We start from the raw sequence: 13,624 nt of genomic DNA, 5'->3' as shown, positions 1-13,624 counted from the left end.
AAAAATCAATTAAAAATGAAAACAACAACAAAATTTCAGTCATCTTACATTCATTATAACAAAAACAAGACCAAGAAACTAGGCCACTGATTTTTTTCCAACACTGAGGCAAAAATAATGGAATTGACCTTAAAACAATATTTCCAATTTTTCAAAGAGAACAGGGTACAAGAGCCCATCCTACCTGCACACACCATGCAACCATTTTTCCACCATTTCCAACAACAACATACTGGTCCTAGGAAAAATGAGATATTTATTTTTTAAGTAAAAATAAACAAACAACAACAAAAATAACAATAGGTCTTATCATTTTTTATGTGAATTGGTACAATTCATTACTAGGTATTAGGAGAGAAAGATTCTGTATTGTTTTTATCTGAATAGAATGACTGCTGCTCAAGGAGCTGTTTTTTGCAGTGTTGGGGGCATAGCTTTATATCAGAAACAGGTATGATACAAGATGGGCAGATCAAAGGAGAGGGAAAAATTGGAGAAAAAAAAATTGCTAGGGAAGGCCGTGATGAGAAGGAACTGAGGCCATAGGGGGTCTAAAACCCTTTCACGGGAAAGGCTTCTGATGTGGTTGTTAACTTTTGGGATATAAGTTTTTATTTACTTCTGAAAGAAAGATGGAATTTTATATTGTTTAGTATTTGTGAAACTTTTCCATTTTTTTCCTCAAAGTTTTCCAGGTAAATCATGATTATACCAGTTGGTTAATGGCATAATAATATAATCATCACAAAATCTCGGTGACATAGAACTTAATTAGTACTATACTAGTCTTAAGGTTGGCTAGGGATCCAGGAATCGAAGCTGGGCTCAGCTGGAATGGTTCTTCTTTGCTAGACTGGCCATGCTGGTCTCAGCGGTACAGCACAGAGGCACAAGGACACACCCAGTTGCACAAGTACTTTTCAAGCCTCTTTTGTGTCACATCTTCTGACTTCCTATTGACCAAAGCAAGTCACATGGCCAGGCCTAGACTCTAAAGGTAGAAAAATACACCGTACCCTGAGACATAGTTTAGGACTGGGATGAAGGGAGGGTAGCAGAATTGGGGCCGTATGCAATCTACCACAATCATCATCATATTAACATTTGTATAGGATCTTAAATGTTTATTTGTGATTTCCAAAGTATTTTTCATTTCACTTGATCCTCACAATGTTGGGGAGCACGTCGTTAACAAAAACTGAGACAAAGAGTTTTCGTTCCAAAAGCTTTATTTACCAAGCTTGGTGTCCGTCTCACTCAAGAGAAAAACGGTGCCAAGTCCTGGCGGGTGAGGAATTTATAGCTGAAGCTGGATACAGAAGCAAAAAAAAAAAGCGGTTAGTGAGTAAAAAGAGGAAAAAATTTTAACAAACAGAGATAACTTATCTTCTAGCTAGCCATAAAACTTGGCAAGTTTATTTTCTTCTAACGAACTATAAATCAGGACTTAATTACCTTTTCCTAACAACATACCTAACTTATCTTTCCCTAACAAGCTATAAAACATACCTAGCTTATCTTTTTCTATTCTCTTGACAAGATACTTTGTTAATTTTTGCTGAAGCAGAAGTTTCTTTCATTCCTCTGGGCGGGGGTACTCTCCAAAATGAGTTTGCTTAGCCTAGGGTCTGGGCCTGGGTCCCCACAACAACAGCTCTGTGGGGATATTCTTTTTATTTTCCATATTTTACAGAAAACAGAATCAGAAAGTTAAGTCACTTACCTAAGATCACACAGTTAGTTAGCAGCATAAGGAGACTTTTTACATTTTTACAAAAAGTAATAGAAGGCAAAAGTGATAGACTTTTCCTAGCTTTGGTCATAGTTGATCATTCTTTTTCTTTTGTTTACAGGTGGAAAAAGGTGGAAGACAAAAAAAATGGATACGGGTCAAGAAACCAGAGGTAAAGCATACTGGGTTGAATAGGAGATTGTTTCTTCTTTGTTTTCTAATGACCAACTATCTATCTAAAATGGTTTCATTGTAGTCCTGCCTAGAATGAAAAGATAAAGTTCACCTCAAAATAATTGCTACATCATTACAAATACCAAGGAAAGGACAAAAAAATTAATAAGTAAAGTCCATATACACAAAAAAGCAGCCTCAGCTAAAGTTAAATCATGGTTTTTTTTGTTTGTTTTTTAAAGATTTTATTAGGGAATTGGGGGAGGGGAACAGCGTTAGGGAATTGGGGAAGGGGAACAGACAAGTTGCTGTCCTTTTGTTCTTCAGTCTAGTTGTGCAGGATGTTGCTTCACCGGCCCATGTTGGTATTATCACTGCGCTCCTCCTTGGTGAGGCAGTCGCTCACTGACTACCAAATGGCTGCTCACGGCAGTTCACAGCAGCTCATGAAAGCTCATGCCAGCTGCCAGCCAGCCCCACTGCAGCCTATGTTGTTGCCAGCGACTCATGGCAACCCAGTTCCAGGTTGAGCTGTTGTTCACCATCTTAGCTGTAGAAGGCACAGCATCACTGGCCCTAATGTGGGATCCGAACCAGGGCCCTGCTGCTTAGAGCTGGTGTCCCAAGCCAACTCTTAACCAACATGCCATTCGGTCAGCCCTAAATCATGTTTTTTAGATGAGTAGGCCATAGTAGTAATTACAAAAAATTTTTGAACATACACCCAGTGTATGTGAATATATTCACTTATAAATAATACACTGCTGTACAAATAAATGCACCTTAAAAACAAAATTTTGGGCTGGCTGAGTGGCTTAGTTGGTTAAGGGTGCAAGCTCTGAGCAACAGGGTCGCCCATTCAATTCCTCCATGGGCCAGTGAGCTGTGCCCGAGCTGAGCTGTCACTGATCTGGTGAGAGCACTTAGCAGTAAGGTTGCCAGTTCAACACCTGTATGGGATGGTGGGCTGCCTTCCACCCACCCACCCCCAACCCCTGCCAACTAAGATGGAACATGGCACCTTGAGCTGAGCAGCCCTGAGCTGCTGATGGACAGCAATGGTTGGATAGCTCAGTGTGCAATAAGGTTGCTGGTTTGACTCCCGCATGGGATGGTGGACTATGCCCCACCCTGCAACTAGATTGAAAGTGGCGACTGGACTTGGAGCTGAGCTTGCGCCCTCCCCAACTAAGATTGAAGGACAACAACTTGACTTGAAGCTGATGGGTCCTGGAGAAACACAGTGTTCCCCTTCCCCAATTCCCCAACACTAGTCCCCTCCCCAGTTCCCCAATAAAAATCTTTAAAAAAATTTTTTTTAACACAAATAATATTTTAATAATTGTCACCATTAATCTTTAATGGAATAATGTCACTAAATACACTTCATTATTTTTGAAAATTTTCATTTGGTTTTAATGGCATATTAGCTGGAAAAGACTCACAAAGAGCAACATACACAGTTAAACGCATATGGAGAGGTTCATCATTAATGATATCAGGTGTAAGTCTGTATTTCAAATAGTCTTCTTTTAAAATTAAAGTTTATTAGGGTGACAATGGTTAGTAAATTCACATAGGTTTCAAGTGTACAATTCTGTAATACATCATCTATATATCACATTGTGTGTTCACCATCCAGAGTCAGTTCTCCTTCTATCACCATATATTTGATCCCGTTTACCCTCATCTACCATCCCCTCCCCCCTTACCCTCTGGTAACCACTAAACTATTGTTTATGATAGATGACTGGATAAAGACGATGTGGTATGTATACACAATGGAATACTATTCTGCCATAGAAAAGATGAAATAGTGCCATTTGCGACAATATGGATGGATCTTGAGATTATGATGCTAAGCAAAATAAGTCAGACAGAAAAAGTTGAGAACCATATGATTTTACTGTTATATGGGATATAAAACTGAAAGCAACAGAAGAAGACAAACAAACAAAGAAACAAAAATTGATAGTCAAATAGTCTTTTTAGTACTACTGATTGGGGGGCAGGGCTGGCTTCCTGTCATATCTGTTTTTAAGCCCACGATGTGGCTGATGAACAGCTTCTACTGGGGTTAGAAGTGTAGACTGTCATTTTCTTATTCATTGGCATTGCACTTTGGCATTATTTCCCGTCCAGCATTCATTTCACTATGCAAATCACTAAACCACTTGTCCACTTGTGAAGATTACGTTAGCTAAAACTAGATCATATAATCCGTAATGTTCCTTTATCAGGCACATGCATATGATCCTCTATCTTAAAACAAAACCCTCTCTTGACCTCACAACCCCCTCTAATTATCACCCCATTTCTCTGTGCCCCTTTACATCTAAACTCTCAAAAATTTCCTATGCTCAATTTCTTTTTTTCCATTGTTTCTTGAACCCAGGCAGGCTTGAGTTCCCACCATTCCACGAATATTACATTTGTCAAAGTCACCATCTTACTGGAGAAGCATTAGACACAGCTGCTGGTGGCTCCTTCCTTCTCTTTGCCTGTGCTACCATTTTCTGGGTTTGTTCTTGTCTTGTACTTCGCTGGCCACATCTTCTCATCTCCTTTACTAATTCGTCAACATCTGCCCAAATGCTAAATGTTGGAGGGTTCACACCCTCCAGCGGCTTTATAGTTCATTCAGAGAATAAGCCAAAGTCTTTACAGTAGTCTACAACGTGTTCCTACATGATCGATCGCCTGCCCCTCCAATAGTTAAACCCCACCACCTGCTATTCTCCCTCCAGCCACTCATTCCCTTCAAGCCACACCAGTCCCCCAGACCAAAAGCACGCCACACATATACTTCTACCCCCCAGCTTTTTTCCTGGCTATTTCCATGACACTTCACCTCCAGATATCTGCATGGCTTGCTCACTCATCTTCAGGTTACTGCTCCAAAGTAAACTTCTTCCCTGACAACCCTTTACAAAACAGCAATCCTCCCCTTTCTCTCTCCACAACCTCTGCCTCTCTCACCCTGCATATGTTCCCATCTATGACATGTCACCTTATGTCATACTATGTATTTATTTTTTTATTCATTTTTTTGTGTGTCTTCTATTAAAAATGTAAGCTCTGTGACTTTGTGCTATTCACAGTTGTATCCCCAGGAGATAGAACAGTGCCTTGCACATAGTAGGCTCTCAATAAATATTTAATGAATGTGCTGTGAGCACAGGCACAAGCACCAATCCATGTTTAAATACTAGTAAAGATTACTTTCTTTCTACGTTTTCAATAAAACATATAAATTAATATAATTTCTATTATTTTACCCACTGGATTATCTTTACACTCTCAGGGTATATGTAACCCACTTTGAAAATTATTGGCTAACAAGAATGGTTTTCAGTCTTTAAGGAGAATAAGAATCCTTACAGAGCTTGTTTAAAGTACAGAGTCCAAGGTCTGCTCCTAGAGATTCGAATTCAGAGGTCCACTGCTTGGTTCCCAGGATCTGCATCTAGAAGATGATGCACCTCAGGTGGTTTTGATGCAGATGGTCTAGAGCCATAATTGGGAATACCTGATTCATGTATCAGTAGTCTTCTTTTTCAGCTTCTAACTCCAGGCTCAAGAAAAATGGAAAAAACTTCTACAGTATGCCTCAGTTAGCTCACACACAGAATAATTTAGGCCCCATGCTTGCTAGCCAAGTGGTTCTCAAAGCTTTGGATTATGAAAACTATATCTAGAAATCTAGTCTGTATCAGTCAGTATTGGCTAGGTTATGCAGCAATAAAAACCAATCCCAAAATCTCAAAACCACAACAAAAGTTAATTTTTGCTCATGAAGAGTTTACTATGAGTCTGGGCAACTCTCCAGGGCTGCTGTCCTCCATGTGTTCGCGCAGCATTCTAGGCTGCTTTGCTTCTATGGTATCTCTTCAACATGTTTCCATGGTGACCAGGCAAAAGAAAGTTGGGTCGTTGAGCACTGGCAATTAAACGATTTTACCTGAAACCAATACATGTTACTTCAGTTTACATTTTATTGACCATGGCAAGTCACTACCACGTCCAACCTCAAGAAGGAAATGCAAATGTTCTCATTTGCCTGGAAGTAGAGTAAAATAAGATTTTCATAAATAGTATTAATGTTTACAGCAAAGATAAACATTAAAAAATACTTAGATCTACTACCCCATCTTATACCATCAACTACACACATAATAGTGGTTGTTATTTTAATATATGTTATTATGGGAGGGAAGGAAGTGACAAAGTTAAACCGGAGACAATTTAAATATTTTTGCTTCTTATTAATCTTAATAGCATCTGCATACATTGGAAAGATACATAAATGCATGAGGCACAGTTTATTTCTCTCATCAGGCAAAGACTGGTATACAAACGCATTTGCAAACCCCTTTAATAACAGCCTCAAAAATCATCAGCCAATTGCTCTAGACATTGAAGACCCATAGATACATATGATATGCCCAGTCCCTTTAGAGTTAAAGCCTATCATCATCATCTTTCACACAGTGTAGAAACAAACTTTCCTCTTATGGTCCCCAGCAAGTGCCCCACAATAATTCCTATCTCTCTTTTGATTAGTGTTCTTATCAACAGCCATTGTGTTAGTGTTAGTCATTACCATCGACTTGAAGTTTAAAATGATAATATTATCATAAAATTATTCCAGCTTACCATAAGAAATTGTAGGAATAGGAAACTGATTAATTCCTAAGGCAATCTTCTCCACAATGCTTTGATTACATCTTTTCCTTTCGCCTCCTCAAACTTGTTTAAACAATGTTGCTTCCTCTCTCTTAAAGCTTCCATCTTTCTCATTCTGTTAGATTCCTGATTTTTGCCTATAATCATGATGAAACCTCTTCCATCCTAACAACAAAAACCTTCTTGACTCTGTGTTCCTTTATGTTACTATCCCATCCCTTTTGTATCCTTCAAAGCCTAACACTTAATCTTTTCTCTTTCATTTTCTCAATGAAAGCTTAACATTGTTTTTCATTTAATTATTTTTTATCAAATTAATTCAGGTATATAGTTTACGAAGGCAAATAATACCATGAGGCTTAAAACTATAGTGATGTTGAAAATGTTTAACAATTGGTTGTGCATGGATACTGACCAGTTAGATAAGATCATCAACCAATTATTCTTGCTCATAACATAAAACACCCCTATCACACCCCTCCTAACCCCTGGTTCTCTCTGTTCTCTCTGTCCAGTGACAACCATTTTCAAATCTTTGCTGTTTCTTTTACTATTTACTATACATCAGACTCCTTAATAACATGTTCATACAACCATTTCTTTTAACCAATCCCCTGGATTTTTAGCCACTTCATCTTCTTCAGAGGTACTAGGTGCCCCAATCCCTACACTTTTCTGGGGGTTCTGTGGGGTGAATTTGCTTTATTCTTATGGCCCTCCCTTATTATGTTTGGGTTTCAGTTCCCTCTGGTCTGATAAATTCCTTACCACCAGCCCTTCTGCTTTCTAGCTTCCAACACTTTGATAACATCTGGAGTCTCGAGTCCTCTTTGACCTTATTGATTATGTGTTTTTTTAAAAAATTCTTTTACTCTAATTTTATTGGTGCTTGCAGAAAAAGCAGAGTTTGTTTTTTAAAGCCTGTGTTTAGTTTGTCATGCCAATGAAAAGGGTTAGCCTATACTCTGCTTCCATTTCGTCACTTCCCATTCTGGCCTCAACTTACCAGTGTCTGGTTTCTGCCTCTAACACTCAGCCAAAACTACTTCTTTGAAGGATCCTGATGACCTTTGCTCATCAAATTCAGCGGCCTTTTTTCAGTCTTCAGCCTCTGAAGCTTTCCGCAGCATGACACACTCTAAGCAAGGGAAGCAAAGTCTCTTTTGCTTGCTCCGTATCTTCAAAGTTTCCTCCATCTTTTGTCTTTGTCGGGTTTTTTTTTTGTTTGATTTTGTTTTCACCCTTCATTTCATGAATACCAGGCCCACCATGTCCCTGAAGCGAGTCTGAGCTGGGAGGAAGGAGAAGCTTTCAACTAAAATGAAGGTTAGAGTTTCAATGATTGTACAGGGCTGGACATTTGTGTAATTGTCTTGGTGTAGAATTAACCCCTTGTCATTCACAGAAAGTAAACGAATTAATGAAACTCTACAAGAGTATCCAGAGACAAGATTTATTGAAAGTAGAAAGAGAGAGAGAGAGTTTTGTTTGGAACTAGCAGAAATTTTGCCAGGGCAGTCTGAGAGGGAGAGCTGCGGAGACAGAAGGGTAAGAGAGATACTGGCAGAAGTTTGCTAGGGCAGTCTGATGGAGACAGTTGCAGAGACAGAGGGGTAAGAGAGAGATGCTGGCAAGTTTAGCCAGGGCAGAGTCCTATGGGGGACAGCTGCGCCGATGAGGAGTGTTGGGGTTTTATATTTTTCCAAGCAGGGTGTAGAGTGCTTCTCAGCTTGCAGGGGGGCTGCCATAACCATTGTCTTCTCTTGGGAACTGTCCTGTTCCCATCTATGATGGATGTTTATTAGTGTGCGGGGGCGGGGGGTTGCCACTGCAACTGTGAATTGTTCTGTCCTCACCTGTGATGGATGTAAGGTGCTTGTCAGCTTGTAGGTACAGTGCTACCCGGGGGAGTCAGAGTCAAGTGGTTAATGTTTAGCTCATGCCTGTTAGCCCACAAGCTCGCTCCTGTTAAATCTTTGCCTGTCCCATCCTGCCAGCTCACAAGCCCACTCCTGTTAACTCTTTACTTGTCTCATCAGTAATTGTTATATGATTGTTCCTGGGACTAAAAGTCTTTTAAATTTTTCCTTTTGCCCCAGTCTAAGAGGGACTGAAAAGCTATGACACTTGCCCAAGTTTCTATACAAAGATCACGGGAAAATGAGACCTCAGAAAGGATTTAAAGGGATAAAGGCAGGAAAGAATCAAGTTGTTTTATCCTTCCTTGCACCCAACTGAAATATCGCTCTTTCAATATAGGGTGATAAATAAAAGGGTGGTAGTCTCTGCATCAGGGTACTTACAGTTTTGTCAGTGGAAAATACAGAAGATAAGTAATTACAGAAATTTCAAATTTAGTAAGTGTTACATGGAACCATGAAAGGTATGTAACTGGTAGATTTCATTCTAGATCAGTGTGTCAAAAGCCAATGTAGTGAATGACCAATTTGTCCAATTTTCTTGCTTCTATGGCTATTTAAGAAAGTTTATTGAAAAACACATTGGATAGAATGACTTTCACCGCTTCTGCAAATTTTTGCATGGCTTTAATTGACTTGTTTCTACTTGTCTTCATAACAGCACTTAAAGATTGTTCGATTTGTTTCTGCCCCAGCTGTTACTGCAGCTGGAGGGCACTATGAAGACTGGTGGGTTCTCATTGCTGGGCCTGGGGGCACTAGAAGACAGAATGCCCATCCTCCAGAGGGGGCCATGAGGACACGGAGAGAGTGCACTGAATTTCCACAACAGACTTTTGACCCAATTGGCCTGTTTCCGGCCCACATCGTATTCCTCTGGATCCCTGCAGGTCTACTTGGCCTCCTTCCTGTGTGATTCAATCTCCAGAAAGACCGTCCTCAAATGCAAATTTGCTTCCCTGCTTACAGTCCCTCAGCGGCTCCCTCAGGACCTGCTCCCTTATCCCCCACCCCATCTCACTCTGTTCTCCTGGCTCAGGCATACCGTTCTCTTTCTCACAGTCCTGCCGGGAGTGCCTACCCACCACCCCTCTGCCAGCTGCCTCCTCCTCAGTGCCCTCAGAACTCAGCCAGACATCAGCTGTTCCTGGAAATGTTCCCAAGTGTCCTAGTCAGTGAGGGGCCGGGGACACTGTCCTAATGGTACCCTGGCCCATATGTGTCAGAGAGACGTCAGTCAGGTTTGCCTGAGTCCTTTCAGGTCAGTGTGCTCCTCAGGACTGGGACTTCAACTTCTCTGGTCCTGGCCTGAGGCCACTCCCTGGGGCAGAGTGGTGCCTCCTAACTCGTATATTGAATTCATTGATAAACAAGCTAAGGATCTGTCTTCCAAGCTTCAGACACACATTTCCCTTTGCTACATAGTATCACCAGATGCAGGTCCTTCAGGTACCTCAAACTCAGCAAGCAGGTCCCAAATCAAATTCATTATGCCCTGCTCTAACTTAATATCTATTTTCATTAATGGCATTACACATCCTTACTATCACTCAGCCTCAAAACCTAGGGCCCACCCTCAACTCCTACATGGATTAAATTGTCCAATCCTATTGCTTTTGCTTGCTCGAGTGTCTTTCGAAACCATTCTCACGCTCCACTCCCGCTGTTCTTCCTCCTCAGCTGCCTGACCAATGACCACCCCATTTGAAGCACACACACACCACAGGCCCGTCAGTTGGGATGGCTCACGCGTCCCTAAACACATTTGCACCATCGCTCCTGGGTTTTGTTAGCAGCAGCCCTGTGCTAGCACCTGTCCTTCCTCCCTTGCTCAGGTGCTTCCACCTCCATGAGGTCTTTTAAATCCCCCTCGAAAGATTTATCCTCTCCCACTTTGGACCTCCAAGAGCCCCGTGTCGTATTTGTACCACTGTTATGTCACTTAGCACAGCCTGCCTTGTACCCCAGTGATTGTGTGCATTTCTACCTTATCGCCTAGATACCAAGTCCTTAGAAGACAGAGCCCATGTCATGTTCATCTTAGCAGGATTTTGCGCACAGTAGGAGTTTAACAAATAATTTTGCATTTATTAATAGAATTAATCAGTTTCAATCATCAAGTCACTCCACGAGACTCTATTTAGCACCAAATTTGTTACTTGTTAATGTGACTAATGAGACGCACTGATTTCTTCAAAGGCAGAATTTTATGCTGGCTTTGAATAATAATAGTTCCCACTGATTTCATGCCTAGTACCCGCCAAGATGCTATGACTATCTTTGCAATAACCTTGCAAAAGAGAATATGTTATCCCCATTTTACAAGTGAGGAAACAAACATTCACGAGGGTAAGTAACTTGCCCAAGACCATACGTGTATAAGTGTAGGTGCCTGACTGAGACTAAGACCACATCCTCCTCATCTGTACCATGAGGTAGGTGAGCCTGTTTTGTTCCTTTCCATCATTTATTCATCTTCAAAAAATGTTTAGCTTGTTGTTAAGTTAATGTTTATTTTGTGTTTTTTAGGTCACTTTGCCATCAGACATGCCTCAAAATGACCTGGTGGACAAAAAGTGCTTAACTGAAAAATACACACACCTCTCCTGCCGTAAAGTCTTCTGCCAACCATGGCAGAAATGCATCGACGGGACTTGCATTTGTAAACTCCCTTATCAGTGCCCAAGGAATGGTACCACAGTGTGTTCAACTAATGGGAAAAGCTACTTGACTTACTGTCAGCAAAAGAGTTTTGAATGTATTCGTCCAGAGGCAAAGTTTTTAAATAATGGAACATGTATAGCTGGAGGTAGGAAAAGCCTCAGTTACTCTATGACATAAAAAGGAAATTGTCTGCCATACTTTTTTTTTTTTAAGATTTTATTGGGAATTGGGGAAGGGGAACAGAGAAGCTGCTGTCCTTTTGTTCTTCAGTCTAGTTGTGGAGGACATCGCTTCACTGGCCATGTTGGTATTATCATTGTGCTCTTTCCAGGTGAGGCAGTTGCTTGCCGGCCATTGGACGGCCGCTCACAGTGGCTCATAGCAGCTCACAAAAGCTCACGCCCACTGTCAGCTAGCCCCACTGCAGCCTACACTATCGCCGGCGACTCATGACAGCCTCATGGCGACTCATGGGAGCTGTTGTTCACCATCTTAGTTGTAGAGGTCGCAGGTCACTGGCCCTCATGTGGGATCTGAACCAGGGCCCTGCTGGGGTCCCAAGCCAACTCCTAACCAATGCACCACTCTGCTGGCCCGTCTGCCATACTTTCTATTAGAAAATGCTTTTCCCATAAAATGTTATGATGACATGTCAAAATTCTTCTCTAGATTCTCAATAGTAATTGGGATGATAACTAAAGAAATCAGGAGTCACCAGAATGTAGTCAGACTGTGCGTCAGAGCCGGAGGACCTGAGGCCAGTCCCCTCAGTGCCCGGGCCATGCTTTGCCACCCAGCTCTTCAAAATTGCTCCCACCCTAACTTCTATTTAGCTAAAGGGTCATTGCGTTGGTTCAGAACCCAGAGAAAAAGTCTTTACATGAAACTGGTACTGATATGGAGCCCCTCTGTGGACTTCTAGCCTCAATAACTTCTTCCAGCATTCATCCCTTGAGACTCTACTGCTGTCCCTAGGACCGACTCCACTGGCCCCGATCTAAGGGGCGCGCAGGCCACTGCTGACCTAAGACAGACACATCAGATCTGCGAGCTTGTCTACACTCCATCCACATGCCTCATGTTGTAAGGAGGCGGGGATGCTAATATGTAGATCAGTGGAGTGGTTAAGATCAGGGATCTCACTGTCAGTCAGATTTCATTGCAAGCCCCTCGAAGCCCCACCTTGGTTATTGACCTCTTGGGGACCCGGTTTCCACATCTGTAAGATGTGACTCACAGTCATTCCTAACTCATAAGTCTCTTGTGGAAATTCAATAAAATGCTGTATGTAGAGCCCTTCACACAGCTTTGGCACACAGAACATGCTCATGAAATTTTAGCTAGGGCAGCCAGCCTCCAGTTTGCTGTCCTCCGATATCAATTATCACAGGCACTTGATGAATTTACAGAGGAATGCTTAACATATTCTTTTTAAAGACACCCTGATATACACCAGCTCACAGTAGCCTAAATATGTTTGTGATGCTGAGTTAAGATGTTGAGGTACTGAGGAAAAGGAGAAAGAAAGCTCCCTATTTGAGCTCATCTCTATTACCTGCTGCAGAGGAGGAAAGTAATAGTGGAGATTATTTTGTCAGTGTTAGGCTTTTGTTCTCTTGAGACATTAAATGCCTTAAATGATATGAGAATACACAAGCCCTTCTGACATTTTCATTATTTGTTTGGCTTACTTTTAAGAGGACGGACTTTGGAGTGACATTGATAAAGCAGGCTCTGATACCCGGTTTCACCACTTGAGCGAGTAACTTAACCTCATGTATAAACATGGAGGAATTTAGGTTCCATGCATGTAAAAATGGGGATAAATATTGGCCTAATCTTCACAAGATTGGTGTGAAGATATAACTGGGTAGCACAGCCACTGACACATAATAAGCCCTCATAACATAATTGCTTACCATTGCTTGTTAAAATCTTCATGGTTTTCAAAGTTACTTTGAAATGATGTACTTTATTATTTTAAAGGCTTTTAATCAAGAAGAGGAAAGTGAATGCCTAAATATTGCTTATTATTTTAATTTTATTTTAGGACAATTTAATGTTTCCTTGAAATATGGAAATAAAGATTCAGAGGGAATTGTTGAAGTAAAACTTGTAGACCAAGATAAGAAGATGTCTATATGTAATAGCAGCTGGCGCATAACCCAGGCCAATGTGGCCTGCCTTGACCTTGGATTTCCACAGTGAGTGCCTGTATCAGGGGATTTTCCCAGGGTTGATTTTATTGTGGCAACTACTTACTTGCCTTTTGATTACCTAATCTTTCTGCACCTCAATTTCCTTATAGGTAACCTGAGAATATTAATGCCTGCCTCAGAGCATTGTTATGAGGATTCAGTGTGCTCGTGTTTGACTAGTGCTTAGCACAGAGCAACCAAGTCTGTTTAAGTACCTGGATACAAATTCTTTGCTGATTAGAACTACAAAT

The 13,624-nt window shown here is 41.2% G+C and overlaps 1 protein-coding gene across 1 annotated transcript in view; it reads left to right on the top strand.

Moving 5' to 3' along the window:
• The window catches only part of CFI (complement factor I), a 55,161-nt gene that overhangs the window by 9,615 nt on the left and 31,922 nt on the right, over positions 1 to 13,624 (top strand). The window contains exons 2-4 of the mRNA XM_019635992.1: positions 1,854 to 1,904; positions 11,041 to 11,320; positions 13,226 to 13,379. Coding sequence (XP_019491537.1) covers positions 1,854 to 1,904; positions 11,041 to 11,320; positions 13,226 to 13,379 — 485 coding nt within the window. The remainder of the gene's footprint in view (positions 1 to 1,853; positions 1,905 to 11,040; positions 11,321 to 13,225; positions 13,380 to 13,624) is intronic.

The sequence above is a fragment of the Hipposideros armiger genome, unplaced genomic scaffold, assembly GCF_001890085.2.
Source record: "Hipposideros armiger isolate ML-2016 unplaced genomic scaffold, ASM189008v1 scaffold_26, whole genome shotgun sequence".
NCBI classification, from domain to species: domain Eukaryota; kingdom Metazoa; phylum Chordata; class Mammalia; order Chiroptera; family Hipposideridae; genus Hipposideros; species Hipposideros armiger.
Note: the sequence above shows the minus strand (reverse complement) of the source record. Positions and strands in the feature narration are given on the sequence as shown.